The 20032-nt window shown below is 26.4% G+C and overlaps 1 protein-coding gene across 1 annotated transcript; it reads right to left on the bottom strand.

Annotated features, from left to right (window-relative positions):
- Positions 1-5056: 5056 nt before the first annotated feature.
- Positions 5057-13168, bottom strand: LOC119674657. The gene is made up of 11 exons (XM_038085805.1): positions 13018-13168; positions 11163-11211; positions 10882-11088; positions 10313-10506; positions 10121-10253; positions 8204-8346; positions 8091-8139; positions 7964-8025; positions 7633-7774; positions 5247-5440; positions 5057-5192 (listed from the first exon to the last, which is right to left on the bottom strand). The coding sequence occupies exons 1-11, from the start codon at positions 13113-13115 to the stop codon at positions 5057-5059; spliced, it is 1407 nt and encodes a 468-aa protein (XP_037941733.1). The 5' UTR covers positions 13116-13168.
- Positions 13169-20032: the final 6864 nt, after the last annotated feature.

The raw sequence follows: 20032 nt of genomic DNA on the forward strand, positions 1-20032 counted from the left end.
AAGAGTTAGATGTTACAGAATATGTATGTATACTTTCAAGATCTAAACTACATATAAATGTTACACAGATACATGATTGTTAATATTAGTCGTGTTTTATTTCTGGTGCATATGTATATCTCCTTAATTTTTGTCTAAAGCGTTAACTTCGCACACGTACATATAGAAAAATATATCTACGTTTTGCAAGAACGATAACGCATACAAAATAATATAAATTCATATAATATCGATATATAAGCGTTGCCACAATATTTTACAGCATTATATGCGAGTCTTATTTTTAGCACTAACTAATGGAGATATGCACTTAAAATAAAACACGGCTTTTATGTTATCTGTATGGCCCTAAAAAGATCTACATGATATTGTAATAATATTTTACATCTATTTGGTTAATAACTAATTAATATTATTTTAGTTTAAAATATTGTTACTTAGTTCCGAACTGTATATTAAAAATAACTTTATTTTTTTATTTAAACTAGTGCTTCAAATATTTTTCTAACTGCTCGAAATGTCTAGAATTTAAACTGGACAGCACTCCAAGTCGCTCGAATATATTCAAATGCCATTCGACGCCCCACCATTTGTTGTTACGAACATCTTCCAAAGACAGTTATATGACAAATAATTACTTCAATTTTTTGGCTCTTTTTGGACATGACCAAAAGGCATGTTATACCGATAATAATATATTATTGTATATATTATATATATTTTATATATGTATTATTACATATATATGAATATCATAACACATTTGTCAAATTCATTCCTTTACTACTGTTTTGGTACGTTATTTTTATGAGGATTTGCTTATTCATTTAAACAAATATGCACATATTTACTCCTAATAGGCTCAAATTCTGATATTTTCTTACTTAACAAAACTATTTTGACTGGTAAGTCTTTGATATGTTTTTGTTCGAAGACAAAATTCGAAAATACTGCATATTCGCTTTCGAATATAAAAATCTTGCTAAAATCAAGCCAGTTTAGACGCTCAATTATATTGTGTGCAATTAAAATAAAACATAAAACAGATTCGTTATTCGAATAGCAAATGTTCGAATTCGAATAGACGTCAACTAATTGGACTCTAGACGGAATTGATGTCGAATACTTTGAAGCACTAATATTTACAAAGGATATTCAAACCATGTTTATTTTAATATATAATTAGATATTATACATTATTTTAATATTAATACACAGATATAGTATTTTGCTGATTCTATAATAACAACTCAAATTGTGAAATCTAAAATTGGATTGTTTGTTGTAAACTGTAATATCAAAAAAAAAAATTTATATATATATAAAAATTATGATATTTTCCATTTAAATGCCAAATATAGAAAATAGAGATTCTACAAAGTTAGATTCTACACAGAAAATAAAACTTGCAGTTATGTTAATGTTATAATCGGCCGAATATTATTAATAATAAGGCTCCTATTAAATCTATTATATGTATAAATTAAAAGTAATCAAAAATATCAGTTAATTAAAATTTATCAGTAGTTTGTCCAATTTTCAAATATATAATTCTTATTAAAATCAATAATTATATAGTTATATAGTACATACAAAATAAAAATAAATTATTTTCAATACTCTGGTATTGATTCAAACGTTTTGAGCTCTACATTCATTACGTATAACTCTTAAATATACTTCAATCTTAATTTAGAAAAGTATTAGGTGAAAAATTATAAAACGTTGCTTCCATTAAATCTAACTCAAATATTTTGGAAAAATAAAACAAAAGATATTAGAGATAAAAAATAACCAAACATATGAAAGACCTAAAAAAAAATATTTTATATTTATAAAGCATGTTGTACTTGAAATATATTTTAATAAGTATCATAGTTAAATAGTTATATAGTCTAAAAATTAAAATTTCTAATATATATTGTAGAGATAATTAGATTTGATTTGATACCTTTTTTAAATTAATTATTAGAATATATGTAAAACTAATAACTAATTTTAGAGAAAGAAGTAGCAAAAATTTAAAGAAAAATAATTGTAAATAATTAATATTTTTGTAAATAAACTAATTTATATACATATTAGTTTTAAACTTATTTAAAAAAAAGCACTTGCGTCAATATAGAAAATTATTGAAATAACATGAAATATAAATTAATTTTAAAATATGAATAAATTAATTATATGACAGAGAGAAGAAAAACTCATTTGTATGCTAATAAGATATTGTATTATAAAAGTAAAGTTAAAGAAAATTGTAAAATACTAAATCAACAATATATTCTTTTTATCTAATATACAACATATAAATGTTTATCAATTTTCCGTTCAGATAGAAATTTAGAATTATTTCTAAAATTTCTCGAATTCGCTTATTTGACAAAGGATTTTAATAAAGATAACTAATTTGATCAACTTCTCCATAACCTTATGTGTCAATATTGGTTAGTTTCAAGAATATCTAAATTTAAAATTAAAAATATGTAGACGTGTTATCTCATCATTTATGTAACCAATGTAAAAATTACATTTACTAGTTATCGCTAGACAACTAAGGTACTAATAATAGTACACTTGATGATCTTGTAACTACTGGAAGTATATTTATAATATAAGGAAAATAAAAAAGATTACAATACGAATACATGAGTTAGGGTTAGGATATGAGGTAAAAGTAGATTGAGAAAAGGAAAAGTTGTTTAGGATAAGGGCAGACCAAATGCGTAAATAGGACTTGAATCGAGGTGGAAAAATTTGATACTTTTAACGGGTCTACAAAGATCTATGAGTAACATATAAGTGTTTATAGCAGAAAAACAGATGGAAGTTGTCATTATAAGTAGAGCTGTAGAGTAGAAATAGGTTCAAGGCGCGGTTCATCGAGACGACCAACGCTAGTCATAGCTGCCAGCAGAAACTATACCAGCAAATGGGCTGTGTGATTTATATAAATGTAATCTACACCAAGATAAAGTGAATGGATAATACTTAATAAAATAGGTTGAATACTAAAATTTGTTCCTCGTTTGGTACACTAAAACATTAATCGTCAATTTGTGAAGCCAATTGCAGGCCCCTCTGATCAATTGGTAGATGGAAACACCACAAAGGATGGTAAGCATTCAAACACCCCAACACAAAACGCTAGTCCGGTTCGAGAAGATAAAAAATACTAGAGGTGTGCTACGGTGGACAGCTAGTGTTGGGTGTCAGGTAGATGTTTATTATATTAATGAATCTTGATGTTATACCAATAAACATTTTCAACCCTATTACCTCCAAATAATCGTCATTCGACAGCGGCAAATTTAGCTCACTGTGTGATGTACAAAAAAGCAACTCCACATCCTGCTCCTCTTGAGCGGTCCTTACGTGTAAGGATGAAGCCTAAGGGGGTGAGAGAGGGTACTTGGACAAAAGGGAATCTGGTTATACACAGATACACTAATTAACTGCGAAAAAAAGTACTCCATTTCATTATTACTCGATTCAGCTTCGTTTTTTGGGGTTAACTGTGAGGTTGATAAGACAGTAAGTGACAAAGTTGGATTTATCCATTTAATAATTTCTTGCTCATAATAATCCTTGATGATTGCCATGTCGCTCTGAATTCTGGTTTGTTTTTTGTTTATATGTATAATGCATTTAGAAATTGTCCATAACAACATAGATAGGCAAGAAGTGTATTCTCCAGAGCTCAATGGCAACACACCTCTACTTGGCTATCGTTTGATTTGCTTTTATATGTATTAAGCTTCAAAGTTAAGTATATATCTACTGACATTTTACTGATATATTTTATAAAGCTCATATGTCTTTCTATGAAAGCAATTTTTTAAGAAGACCTGTATCACAGGAGAAAATTTTGTAATTTTTTTCCTAGGAGATATGAACGAACCCATGGGAATTTAAGAATTGGCATTGTGAACACATTTTCAAATAGCCATATCTCAGACTATATAATTGATAGAAACTTAAAATTTGTTGTGTTTTAAAGATAATTGATTGAACTTTTAAGAAATTGTTTGAGCAATTGAGATTGTTTATAATTCAGTACAAAATTTTAACCGTTAAATTTAAAAAAAAAAAATTTTCTCCAAATATGTAAAAAAATTTTCATTTTTTATATTTTATTTAGATTCAATTTTAAATTTTACTGAAAAACAATAATTGTCAGGATGCTGTTGTTTTTTTTGACATTTTCAAAGAATATACTATAAATATTCTCATATAATATTTTTGATTGCGATTAGTAATAAAATACTTTTAAACAATTAAATTATGCTTCACATCACACCACACATATATACACGATTTTTCAGTAAAAAAAAGGGGAATATGTTACACAAATTTTTTAGATTTGATATAGATTAACCAATACATTTTACTTAAAAAATTAATATTTCCAGTGTGGCATTGCTTTTAGAAATAATTATAAAATATTAATTTATCAGGTGTGCTACACATCACTCATATGTACATAATACCATCAAATCAATTTTACAAAAAAAATGACACAATAATGTTTACTTTTTGTAAATTAAATGTCTATTAAATTCTATATTAAATTTAAACATTTTAAATGATTCAATTTAACACAAAGAATGACTTCAAAAAATTTCATTTAAAAATTTCATTGGTAAAAAAATGGTATTACTTTATGAACAACCCATTAGTTTCACAAAATACTATTTTAATTTTCTTTTATAAATTTGGCAAATAATTTAAATTATTTATAAAATTCCGAGTGAAATTATTTAAAAATTAGCTTAAATGTTTATATATGTTTATTTTTTAATAAGACAGGTCATTTTGGTTTTTATTTAAAAAACATTATACAATTAATATTGAGCTACATATATATATATATGAAAAAATTAATAGAAATTTAACAAATTGGGTACTAGTAGAAACGAATACAAAATAAATTTAATTATACCCAAAAATTAAAATATTTTAATGTATTAAAATATAGATTTTATATTTAAAAACAATATATTTAACCATAACACCAGAACCCACTTCAATTTAGTATCAATGTTCACATATTAAATTATTAATTTGATTTATTTTTATTTTCAGCCATCACCGTTATAATACGTTTATATAAAGCATCAGCACCCTTCACATTTATATCTTCATAGTCAGGTAAACTTTTCATAAGTTCCATCCATGCGACAATATTTGGATATCTAAAATGTTAAAGCTTACTTCAAAATTTCATGAACAACCACAACGAAACAAACCTTGTTTGATCTACTGGTATTAACATATTTAAGGTGATCAAAGTTGTGTTTATCGATATATCAGCAACTGTCATCGTATTACCGACAACATATTTTCCATTTTGCAAGAAGCTCTCAAGAAAACCGTAGGCATTCTGGCACATATCTAAAGATTTTTGATTGAACTCGCCTTCTCCACCGTAAATGTTACGCGCCTTAAATTAGGTTTATTAGGCAATTTTATGTACAGGGGAAAACAAGAAATTATAAACAATAAAAAATAAGAAAGCACTAGATTCTATGTAAAAAGAGTATCTAGATCATTATTAATTACAATACAGAAACATCAATCAATCACCTTTACAGAATAACACATTTATGATATTCAATGAAAAGTGTTTCTCGAAATGTAAATTTTAGGTTCGAGAACAGAAAAAAGACGTACGGGATCCAGTTAGGTAATTACGGTATTTTGTCTACAATATTCATATTGATCAATTTCACAAAGAGTATTATACGATATAATAATATGTAGATTAGGTCGAAATTAGTTTGTTGATATTTTATTAATAGTTCCTTGTTATTGGGGAAGCCTATTTGGTTCATTTTTTTTGCAAATAGTGAAACTGCTACGGAAGTTGCTAATAGATGTCAAGAACTACAGAATGTAGATTAATTTTAATTTTGCGGAAATTTTAATTTAAATCTCTGTTATTTACAGTCAACTTATTATTTATAGACAAATAAATTCTCTATCCTCTTTGGACTAACTGCAACGGTAATTTCTTAATCGGGTATTACACGAGATGCCTGGCGTATGACACATGACACCGGACGCGTTAAACTCAATATTTATGCCAAGTCTCGTGTGTAATAGAAACATTTGCAGGAATGACAAGCGAAGCGAAGGAAATGAAAATATTTTGATTTTTCATCAGTTTTGCTCGTTTTTCTTCGTATACAATCGAATTTTTGCCGGCTTTCATGCAAATTTTTTTCTATTTTAAAGGATGGAAGCGAAAACATTGAATGAATGCACGCACGATTTTATTTTGTAGTATATTTGTTGTATCTTTTGCTGAGGAGTGTTCAAAATAAAGTCGGCAGTGCTTGAAGAAGTTTCCCATTTGTACTAATTTCATAGTACACATTCCAAGAAATTTAAAGACTCCTTACAACTAAATTAATTTCTATTGTCTGCTAATATACAAGCCAATTATTTCTTATAGCATTTTGGATTATTTAAACACCAGAATAAAGATGAATAAATTATATTTAGTATTATATTTTGGACTATCCATAACATAGTGACCAAATAATCCGATTTAACGGATGAGTGCTGTTTACTGATATGTTGGTCTGCTTCCTGCCATTTAAATAACATGTTCCTATTTTCGAGATTTAAATTCGTTTCCAATAATGAATAAAATTAATGCTTTATTTATATTCATATTTTCGTCAATAGACAAAAATTCTACTAAAAATAAATAGATACAAATTTTCAAAACTTTCTATCCTTTTTAAAAAAATATACCCAAAATTATTAGATATAAAGTGCTGGCAACAAATGAAGTTACTGACTAAACGCATTTTGTTTTTAGAGAATAGTTTCTTGACAAGTTGAAATGTCCAAACAAGCAAACATAATTTGTTTGATTTGAATAAAAATAATTCACATTTTAAAAATTTAAGTTCTATATAATAATAAATTAAATAGTAATTAATAAATACAAACCAATATATGATTAATGTTATGTATGTTTATATGAATAAACATGAATTGACGTACATAATTCCCAGTAAAATGCAAAAAAAAAAGCTAAAAAAAGAACATTTATTTAACCTCTAAATAACGAAGATCTCTTCATAACGAAGTTTTTTGCAGGCACCAACGACCTCGTTATAGAGAGGTTTGACTGTACTTTTATTTAGTGAAATAGTTTGTGGAAAATATTAAAATTAATTTTAGAATTTTGTTGATAATAAACAAAATTTATATTAATGTTAGAATTTGTTACTAAGATGTGCTTGTAAGTACAAAATAAATCATTTGTGAGCACTATGTCGCTTGTATACAAGAAGAAGAGACAAAGCCTGAACTTATTTAAAATATTTGAAAGCAATTAACATTTGGTCACCTTAATTTATAAGTAACAAATAAGACTTTTTACTTATTCTCAACAATATAAAGACATTCATACAAGTTTCATGGTTATTAGTAAATGATGCCATATTAATACCGCTAATTAATTTAAGTATACTAGGTGCAATTTCAATAAAAATAAAAATTAATAAATCATAAATAATCAAACCCAAAAACCATATTTTATAACATATATAAAATACAGATATTGCATAAGTAATTAAAAATGAATTTCTTACTTATTAAAATATATTTTTTACTTACCACCAAGTCCTTAATAACTTGAAATAATACTCCATTTTCGAAGTGTAAGCGATGATCAACTCTTGCGCGCTGTGTTAAATTCGTCGGATACAAACTGTCGTCTTTAGCATATTTAGAAACCATAAAGCAGATGATGGCATGACTAAAATATTTGAAATTATTAATGTTTTATTAAATATAATCCATTAAATAGTTAATTGTAAAAAGAATTCAAGTATTTTTTAATAAACATGTTAATTTTTTATATTTAAAAAATATTATAAAATAGTTGCTCATAAACACTAGCGAATTCGATATGAATGCCCGCCTGTCTGTCCGCAAGTCTACTTACCTGTCAACATAAATTTCATTATCGTCATCAACAAATATCGGCACTTGATGTTGTGGATTTAACTGATGAAAATATAACAAAATACGTATTAAACATAAAAACTAATATATTTATTTGTTATATTTACCTTTATAAAGTCATCACTTAAATGTTCTTTTTGTGCAAAATTAACATGTCTAAATAAGATTATATAAATAATTGTTAAGAAAATAAAAACCCGAAATTTTGTGACTAACTCACTTTACGTCTATATCCAATCCAATCAATTTTGCCGTTATCAGACAAGCACGCGCCGGCGGACTAAATAATGCAAAATACAAACACGGCTTAACCATCGCAAGTGAATGCTCAATTGAAATAAAAACAAAAAATGAAAACAACAGTTAAATGCTACTGTTATCGTATTTTGCAATTTTGTAAATAGCAAATAATAAAACAGAGTTGCCAAATTAATTAAATACGTGATATTAAGAGTTTTTTTTGTGTGCAAAAATCAAAAGGCACCCAGATAGTTCATAGATTTTATAGTTTTTATTATTTTTATTTTTAGCACAATTTTATGTAATTTTATAACGAAATTTTTAACTCGACTAAAGCGCATAAATTTGAACTTTTTCTTTAAAAGCATTGTACACAAAAACAAATTGAATTCATGAAAGCAAATTACACTTTGAAATTCAAGTTTTGTGTACTGCAACACAAATTGATTCATTCAAAATTATTTCGCAAAAAGTACTCCTGTGTGTATGTTGACCCAATAAAAAGTAAATTATGTATATATAAACTAAAATTTATTGTATAAAATATGTATTTTATTTATTTATTGGTCCATACATATTAAATTGATCAAAAGGAATTAAAATTAAAATAAAAGAACAAATAATGGAAGCGAAAATTATATATTAAATTTTTTTCCTATTGTTGAGCAGAGACCATAGATTAACAACGTAAGTTCAGTAATTTAAAAAAATGTATTGAATATTTGTCGTAATAACAATTTATTAAAAATAAATATAAACTCTATAAAATATAGAAACGTATTAAGTTAAATAAATATATATTATTAAAAATCATAAGGATAAGAAAAAATCTGTAGCCAATCAATAAAATGATATTTCATCCAAAGTAATATTTAATCTAAGATAATATTTCATAGTATGGAGTATTAACATTTAACTCTAAAGGTTCACGGTTGGACACTAATTAACGGTTTTATTATAAACAAAAGAAGTTACTTCTGGTGACTATAATCCAAATAATAACTGATTTATACTTTCGATATACTATTTCTCAGTAGAAGAGAACTGAGGTTGCTAATTCATTTATTGATCAGATACCATAATCACACTGTCATCTTTACAAGGTAGTTCATTCTGATGTGAGAGAATGTAACCTCTGCCTGGAAGATGATGAGATACCCATTCATATTTTTTGTGGTTGCTTGGTTTTGCTTTGTAGCTGCAGTTCTTGTCGCTAATATGACAGACGAAATTTTTACTGCACAACAATTAGGGTCAATTGTATTTTAAGGTCATAAGGACATAATTACCTGTAGCACAGAAATCCTAAATCTCTTAAATATTATTTGATATTTGAATATTATTTGTTATTTGAAAATTAAAAATTAGTAAATAATTTTCAAATTTAATAGTTCTTAATATATTAAATAGTTTTCTAGGTATTTAATAGTTTGTTGGAAAATAAGTTTTATATATAATTATGATTGGTGAAAATTGTGAGTTGGTTTTTCATAAAAACTAAGAGCAATAAAAACACGGCTATACACAACTAGAGTCGATTACTATTTAATTACTTATCGGGATCCAGCGATAGCGAATGACCACGTCACATCTTGGAACGTACGCCACAATATTATATTGTATAATAAACAATTATGATATGCATATTTTATCTCATATTATATACATATTGTATTATATATCATATCATATCATATTATTCATTTCATATACATACATATATGTATTGATATTATATGATATTATATACATTAAATTCTGTCAAATAAAATAGCCCAACAAGACAAATTATTTATTTATATATTTATATATAACAATACAAAATATTTTACACAGTAATTAATTTACAAAAACCCTAGTATTGAAATTTTAGTCAGAATATAAATATCTCATCTCAACCATGTTTTGTCATATTCTCAACAAGTGAATCCTCGAAACGTTGAAACAATTGTTGAGCTCCAGCTTCATTCATTTTATAGTCCGGCAGCTCATTCTTCATACGTTGCATCCAAGTATGAATTTTTGGATATCTGTAAAGATTAGTTTTCTGAATTTGTTATTATACAAATAAAATTTGTTTCGACTATACCGTTGCTCTTCCACTGGCACCAATTTATCCAATGTTATTAAAGAGGTATTAATAGATACATCGGCTACAGTCAATTGATCTCCAGCAACATAGTTGCTATGATTTAGAAATTTGTCAAGGAATTTATAGGCGTTATGGCATAATTTTTTACTATGATTATTATAAGAAATTTCACCACCATAGAAAATTCTGGCCTGAAAATAAATTTGAGTACTTAATTAATTTTTTATAAATTAATTTAATACAAAAGAGAAGATTTGTTAGGGACTTATTGACAGGTTACAGTCGTTAAGATAACTATACTAACATATTATTTCTTTCAATTAATTTATACACAGTTATAAGAAAGATGTCCGCACTCACACAATGTAACTTAGTCAACTGCAGAAGTCCTAGTTAACATCTAGTTAACGTTATATTTCGTTTAGTGTTCAGAAATATTTTAAGTCACTGAGTCGTATACGGTAATACAATAGATACACTCCATCCGGTTTAAGTGAATCGTTTGTATCACCCTTATTACTTAACAGAATTTAATATAATTTAAAAAAAAATCGCTTTTTACATACCGCAAAATCTTTAGCTGCTTGAAATAAAACTCCATTTTCATAATATAAACGCTCGTTTACGATAGCGCGCTTAAGCAGATCTTTTGGATATAAATGCTCATGTTGTTCTTTTCCATACTGATCAACTAAATATGTTATGATTGCATGACTATCGGAAAGTGATACACCACGGTCGACTAATACCGGTACTGTATGGCGTGGATTTATCTGTGAATTTAATTTTTAATTTATATGGACCATATGTATTTGTAGTAATTCATTAATTTAAAAGTATCACAAACCTTTAGAAACCATTCACTATGATTTTCCTTTTTCTCAAAGTTAATTGATCTAAGAATATTTATTATACATATATTAATATATTTTGAAATGGTGGAAATTGAATTGATCTACAAAAGTCATGATATATTATGTTGTATGAATGATGTAAGTAGATTTCTAAAATGACAATAAATATTAATTTTATTACTGTTATTATTCTTTTAAAGCAGTGATAATAATTCCAAGATGAACAAAATTGATCATATATCTTAAAGTGCTATTACGGATGACCTCAAAATAATAAATTTTTGTATATAACTTATTTTCATTTTTTTTTATCCAGTAATGGTGTGAGTCGCGAAGATGAACTACTCGCATATCTGTAGAATATACACATAAAATATTTTAAATTCTTTTGACCTAGTATTAACACGTTAATTACACGAAAATCCTTGAAATAGAGGTTATAAATCCCTTGGCCCAGTAATGACACAAGTTTGTAAAGTAAAGTACTCGCATATCTTTAGAGTATATATGTTACATGTTACATTAGATTAACTACATGTAAATCATTGAAATATAAATCTTTTTTTTAAATCTTTTTTAACCCAGTAATGACATAAGTTTCTAGGCTAAATTATTCGTATATTACTACAATATATGTATGTGTAAGTGCTGTTCATTTTTTTTTCCAATAATGGTACGAATCGTCAAGTTGAACTATTTGCATATCTGTAGAATATATACATAAAATATTATAAATTCTTTTGACACAATATTGACATTTACTCGTATTTCTAAAGTTAACTTCACGAAAATCCCTGAAATAAAAATTTTTTTTAAATCCTTTGACCAAGTAATGATGCGTCTTTTAAGATGAATTACACGTATATATGTAAAATTCATATATAAATTATTATCAACTTTTGATCTAGTAGTAGCCGAATTTCTAAGATGAGCTACTTTTAAATTCCTGAAATATATATAACTTGGTTTTCAAGATGTTTCCAATTTGAACTACTTATTATCACTACATTATATTAATATGTAAATTGTTTTAATCCAGTAATTGTATAAGTTTTCAATGTGGGCTGCTCTTATATCTTAAAAAAATATACATACATATATACATATATATATATAACCTCGTTTAAATATTATTTTCTCAGTAGTGGGAAGAGTTTTTGAACTAACCGGGAACCTAACAGTTTGTTAGCAATATTTTTGAAATATTTAAATAAAAAATAATTTTTTGGTTTAAGTACAAAGTAGGAAAATGGACTTAAATTATATAAATTCAATTAATATTTTAATATTATCAGTTCGACCTCTACAGACGTTGAACTCCCGAATCTAAGCGCTTTACTTAAAGTTATACCCTAAGCTAAATAAAAATTGTAATAGAATTGTTTTGCTCTGTTGGTTGGAATCCAATGCCGCCGCTTTGAAAACAATCTTCATTATTTATAAGTGAAGAATATAGATTTTTAAATTGAATAAAAATATTTTATACTATATAACTTTTATAGAAACCCTACTAAATACAATGTATCTAGTATCATCACTTGGGAAACATTTCTTATTTTAACTTTTCATTTTTACCACAATGTCAACCTAATCAAACAAAATCACTATAATTTGCATATCTGACAAACATATAAATTTAAAATTTTTATAAAATAAATTTATTTTTTTTGTTTTTGTGTTTATTATTTTTATTTTTATAACACAGGCACGCGCGTTTCACACAGACGAACAATTACACAAACAAATCTCACGTGCTTCATGCAGAAATACAACAAATGACGTACGATGCAGAAAAAGCCTTTATGAATTAAACATTATTTTTTATATTAAACAAACGCTTCAGCATACTTCGTTTCTATATTTAAATTAATTAACTTCGATGTCAATAGACAGGCTCTGGAAGGCGGACTAAACTGAGCATAATATAAAATTGGACGCGCTGCCATGCTTTTGCTGGTCAATTGACACACTAACCACTCAGATGGAACTGAACTATTTTCGAACAAACTTACTTAGTCACTAACTCTCTGAGTAAGAGAATGTGAGTGATTGTTAATTAAAATTATTTACTCATGGAATAGTTAATTATTTCATATTTTATGATAAAAACAAGCTTTTGCTTTTCCGAAGCTACAATACCCTTCATACAAATCGTTTAACTGCAAATCAATTATTTAATATATACAATATATACTATATTTTTATAAGATATGTTTTATAAAGAAATTTTTTCGAAAAGTGGTGAACTACAATAACAAAAATTTATTTTTATATTATTTTAATTAATTGAATTTTTGGCTTACAGCTGGTTCTAGTATTGCCAATTACCCATCATCAGTGGTCTTGGAAATAATTCTTGTATTTAATTATTCGTTAATAATTTTTTTGAGACTGCAAGTACTAGGAATCGCACTCGTGCCCTGCCAAATTTGAAGTTCAGAGTCAGCGCGTATTAACCAACTGACCCAAAGCCATACTTGACTTTTATGTTCGCACATTTTTCTGGAGTTTTGTTAATTTGCTGTAAAAGTTTTATTAACAAATTCACTTTGTTTATACTAAAACAAAATCATAAACCAGCTGTTAAATAATTGTATTAATTAATTACATTTTTATTTTTAATTGTTAAATTCTGTTTGTAAAATATATTTTTAAATTCATTTTCATCTAAAAATAAACATATACATATCAATATGTTATATATAAATATCATCTAAAATTCTAATCTAAATTCCAATTTTCTCTATTCGACTGTTTGGTATGTCTGAATCCAATAAACTTCTTTTTTAAACAAAAGCGTTTATCATAATAAATGATATATTTTATAATATTATCTTTTATAATATGATAAAGACAATGCAATCGTTTTTGCTATAAAATCATAATTCTAAATTTATTAAAATTATAAGACATAGATCTATTTAAATTTTGTATTAAAAGTATTCAGTAAGATAATTCACCAAAGCTAATTAATGGTTATCAGATCTAATAAGTTTGTGTATAGAACAACAACAGCAAAATTATAAATTTCATTTTGATAAGAGAAAGAACCTACTAAATGGAACACTTCTTTCAAAAAATAGCGATACTACAAAATCTTATAATAAATCAATGCTAAGTACAGATTGATTTTAGTATACATTTACAGTACAACAAAAGCTAGTATTAACAAGCATTATAAGTGAAAGATTAACAAAATAGACAGACTGACATTAGATGTCATTAAGTATATCAAATCCCCCTATCATACCAATCAAAAATATAACTGTCTATTAAATCTGTCAAGGGAGCAAAAAGACAATATCAACAAAACACAGAAAATATTATTTACATTATAATAATTAAAACAAAATTTACACTAATGCTGCTATTCTTTTTATTTTTGGGTCTAAAATTGAACAGAAGTTGTTTATGTATTTTTCTAGTGCTTGTCGATCAACATTGCCTTGCGCATTGCATATCATAACTCTATTTGTCAATGTACATTAAACATTTTTGTATGCATAATTATTAAAATATTATATAATAAAACAGATATTACAACAGTCGTATAGTGAATGGTATTACAAAAATAAATATACAAAAACTATTATAAACCGTACATCGATGAAATAATAGAGTAAACCATATGTCTCAATAGAGCCACACTGTGCCTATTACTGATTTATATAGTACCGACAACTTTTGCACTGTGCTACAAAGATTACGACAGACTTTATGTACCATTCACCGACACTACATTAAAGGATTATAAATCTATTTGCATGTATTCAAAAGCATTATTTAACATGATTACTTTATAATTTATAATTATTTTTAAAAGAACTTCTTTGTTATATTTTAACGTCAAACTACGTCAATGAATCATATTTAAGCATTCGTAAAAGCATTTACAACTTGAAACTGTTTCATATGTGCACCGAAAAGCGATTAATCTTCAAACAATTTATGAGCAATTCAAACAGTCGAAAATACAAAAACAACAACACATATGTGAATAGCACGCAGACGAATCAATTTCGAATGAGTGAATCAACTGCAATACAAAAATGAGTTTTAAATTAAGTTAAAAGTTCAATGATTGCGACTTGGGTACAATCATCTTTTTTTAGTTTTCATTTCATTTTTCAATTCATGAAATCCAAAAAAGTAAGGTAATGGCATAATGCCACAATTATTGTAAAACACATATTGACTAAGGAATAATTCGATTAATAAAACAAGTTTTCATTCATTCGAATTAAACATTTTTTCATTATAATAATTTTTGACGGTCAACACGTAAAGATAAGTTTAACGTTGGTAAATCTTTTTCGTCAGACATTCATTGTAACGGCCTGTATTATTTAAAAGTCGAAATTTTGTACTTGGCGTTTACAATTACCGACAGAATTACTTGTTATTACTATGTGTTTCCTTAACTCCAAAATGACAAAGATCAATAATATGCTAATATCTATAAATAATTTGACCTCTTTAAAATAAAAGGATATTTCAACAGTTCATTGAAATACTCCATAGGGGTACCTACCAGTCTTATGATAGGAATGGTGATGTATCACTGTTGTTTGAGGAAACATGTTACTAAATTGAATATTTTCTTCAATAATTGCTACTGCAGTTGTGAGGAAATTGAGTGTGCCAAACTCAAATCTAGGTATACTTAAAGATATCTCTACAATTGTATACTTCAGTAAAGGTCAATTGTGCAAATAGTTAGCAAACGAATAGATTTCGAATGGAGTGAATGCTTATAATAATGTTCAATCTGCATATAAACCTTTTAGGTTTAATGCAACGATGCTTTATTTTCTCTCTTATGTAGGGTATAACAGAAAGATTAAAATAGTACATGTTAATCGAAAATAAAAATAACTTATAATGGTTTCAGAAGTTGCTTTCTAAAGCGACTTGTCCCAGAAAACCAAGTGCCATTGGTAAGCCATTGACATTAAAACTTCAGCTTTCATAAGAAAAACGAACCCAGCAAATTGCTCCAAGGTGCAATGTACGAAGTACAGCAGGAACAATAAACAATTATAATAATTTATAGAAAAATGTACAAAAACTGGAACCTATTATATATAATGGCCTCTATTATTTTTAATATAATTATGTTATTATACAAAAAATAAGTTCAATATGTACTTACTTTTAAATTTATTATTTGAGTTCTATTACTTACTAACTTAACAAAATTCTTTGATGTTCTTAAAACAGTCATTAGCTGCAGAGATTACCACTCCAAATTGAATTAAAACTTCTCCATAGAAAGCAATTTTTTTAAATTTCGAAATAAATAAAAATCAGATGGCTAGATTTTAAATACCGTGATTATGATAACATCTCATTATGAAATAGATGAATTTTCAATCCGAATGAATGGGTGTGTTGTTGTAAAGAAATAAAATGTCCTCTTGTGCTTTCCAGAATTTTTTCTTTAATTTAGTCTAATTGATATAAAAATCTTGCATTAATCACCGTTATTTTTTTTAAATCAAATTGAGACTTAGACTTACCATACAACTCTTACGCATATCCATCAACAGCAAGTGTCTTTAAAAACATTTTTTAATTTAATTGTCCTTATATAATTTTTGAGCACTAAATGTTAGGAATTAATTACTATCAAACTTGAACTGTGGAACCGCGTGTCAAGAAACAGAGCCAACGTACACTTAATTTGTATTACTCATATATAAAGTTTGTTTATTTGTAAACAACCATGCACTTGCTGTGCTATTAATTAAAAGTAACGCATAAATCACTTTATGGGTGTGTCGCGTATAGCAAAGCTGCCGACTCTACTATCCAAAAGCTACAAGTTGCTCAAAGTCAGGCTCTCCGAAGGCTCTTCAAAGTGCCATGGTGCTCCGCACGAATGACATACTAAGAGACCTTAGAATAGATCCGGTCAAAAAATACACAATGGACAGAGCTCTGAAGCTATATGCGAAAATCGACAGGCTGCCCTACTTAGCACTATCTAATCTCAGAGCAATCACTAACCGCACGAAGCGGTACGCAAATCTTAGATCAATCATTGAATAATAACGAAGATTATGAGGAATACTGAAATTAGTCAGTGAGATGGGTGGGACTCTGCAGAAACCCCCCAGCCATCATAGAGTAAAAGTGCCTAGATGCACTAACTCGCAAAAGGCCCAACATAATAATAAATCACAGCTGTAAAAATAACGATAACCATTGTAAATTGTTTTTTTTTTGTTTCGAACTTTAACACAATAGTTTGAATAAAAAAACTCTTCTGCATACAATATTAGTATCGATCAATAGTATTTCAAAACAATAAAATAAATATAGATTATAATTTTTTATATATATTTATTTTTCTTTTCGCATATTTATTTCATAAAATATATGTCAAAAATACTTGAATTTATTAAAGATCTTCCATTAAAAGTAAAACATATATATACATATATATGTGTATAAATAAAAATAATTTTGCTTTTTTTTCCTTAACTAGATATGAATTGTGTGTGTATAATTTTTGTATGTATGTATTTCAAATTCTATGCCTGTTTATGTAAATGATTAATTTGTACTAATTTTGCAAGTTTAAAATAAACATTAACTTCATTCTAAATTTGATCTTTAATGGGATATAATGATAACATTTAATGATACAATTAATAATAATAATAGTTAATAATAGTTGTGCTACACCCAACAATAAGGACCTTAAATTATATTTCATATATATTAATTAGTCAATTAAATGTCTGCAACTGCAGTTCGAATGGCCAAAGTGCTTTGTAAAAAAAATGTCTTTTTGTACCAAAATCATAAAATAGATCTTTCATATTTAAATTCCGAAATTTAGGAACATATTCGATTATATAATAAATGTCATAATGTATCTGAATCTTATTATTTTAATTAGTAATTAATTTTTTTTTAAACAAAAATAATTTTATATTTCCTTATTTTTAATTTTAATGGTTTAAAATATTATTTTCAGTTTTAATTTTTTTTATTAATCAATTAAATGAAAATGTTTAAATTAAAAATTAATAAATTAAAAGTACAATATACATATATAAAATATTTCTCATTTTCATTTTTAGTTTTTTTATTAGTAAATTATATATATACCTTTACTAATAAAAAATGTTTACATAAAAGAAAAAATTAAATTAAATTAACATTTCAAGTATATATAACACATTTTTTCACAATAATAGAAACTTAAATATATAGATTATTTTTGTTTTTTTTCTTCTAAATTTTAATATTATTTAATCCAAACTTCTAGCAGAAGCGTAACGTTTCTACATTAGTTTTAACTATAAGTATAAATTTAAAATCATTTCTTCAAGCTCCATAAAAACAAAATGCAATAAAGATATGCATATATCTATCTATATCTAAAAGAAGTTTTCAAATAAATAAATATTCACATATCTTCAAATAGTCAAACACTGGCTTTTAAATCAATGAATTAATTCAAGACAACATGTAACCCGTTAGGACCTGTAACCAGATAACATGAAAGGATATTATACAATAACAGAGTAATCATAATTAATATACTTAACAGAGTAATAAATGAATTTATCACTTAATGAGTGCAATCATTGTCTTTAATTCACTTAGAACCATTTCTTATTTCTTGCTCATAATACTTGAACTGACAAAGTGTTAAGAAATATATAAGACAAATGTTCTCTGGGCACAATATTAAAATTATAGTCAAAGCAAAATTCTGCTAAGCTTAACCAATGCATAAAATTTGAAGTTATGTATTTGAATTCCAAAGCAGTTCACTTCACCTTAAAGTATATATCTAATATGGATGCAAACATATACATATAGAACTAGTATGAACGGCTCTTTTCAAGAAAAAATTAATATAGCTGTAAGTGTTAAAAAAATAAAAATAATAAACAATAAATCAATGACAACTCATATATAGATGTCCAACGCCATACATAGTAAATGACCTCTAGAATTTTTATATTTCATCATTCTATAGTAGGGTTAACAGAAAATCATTGCGCTTAATCGTAAAAGGGTATAATAGATCAATATAATTGTAATGCGTTGATAATACTCAAACAAATCTTAATACACTTTGTACTACCTTTGTACTTAAATATAAAAAATTCTTAACCGTTTAGGAAATGTTTAAAACCACCCAATTTATACTTACTAAAGAAATTAAAATCCTTTTCTTTAATTATCAACAAAACATTTTTACTTTGAGCTAGTTACTACATATCTCTGTTTTTGTTTTAATATGCAAAGTCATCTAACAGGATGGTTTTAACCTGGCACAAAATAACCATTAATAAACAACAGAGGTTAGGTTAAGGTATTTCGATTATTTAATAGTGATTTAAATAAACTAACAATTGAAAGTTAAGCTTTACGAAGCACTCATCGCTAAAGTCGTAATGCACAGCGATAAGTCGTGGACTCTGAAAAAAGCAACATGAGGAGACTAAAGGTTTTTGAAATAAAAGTGCATAGAATTATATATTATTTAATAAACAGAAATTGAAGGTGTCAATACAATGATAAGCTAAAAAGCTTTTATAACATAGCAGATACTTTAACTATAATGGAAATTGAAAGACTAAGTTTCGACAGGCACATAATTGGAGTAAATATTGACCTCAAAATATATTGGCCAGCTTTTTGAATGATTGCAGTTCGGAATCATAGCTAAGTTGGATTGATTATGTTCACAATGATGTACAACAGATATAAATATGAGAAACTGGAAAACAATTGCGAGGACTAAGCGTTGATGAGTGATCGCAAATTCTGTCACCTATTATGAGTTGGCAATGTAAATATAATATAATGATATATAAAATAAGTATCAAAATTATTT

The sequence above is a fragment of the Teleopsis dalmanni genome, chromosome 2 (genome assembly GCF_002237135.1).
Source record: "Teleopsis dalmanni isolate 2A chromosome 2, ASM223713v2, whole genome shotgun sequence".
NCBI lineage: Eukaryota > Metazoa > Arthropoda > Insecta > Diptera > Diopsidae > Teleopsis > Teleopsis dalmanni.

Bases quoted from the DNA above. Each gene is read 5' to 3' on its own strand.
- LOC119674657 (XM_038085805.1), bottom strand. From the start codon at position 13,115: ATGGCAGCGCGTCCAATTTTATATTATGCTCAGTTTAGTCCGCCTTCC. The intron at 11,089-11,162 runs GTTTGTGATACT...TTAAATTCACAG, and splicing joins ATAGTGAATGGTTTCTAAAG to ATAAATCCACGCCATACAGT. The intron at 8,026-8,090 runs GTAAATATAACA...TATTTTCATCAG, and splicing joins TAAGTGATGACTTTATAAAG to TTAAATCCACAACATCAAGT.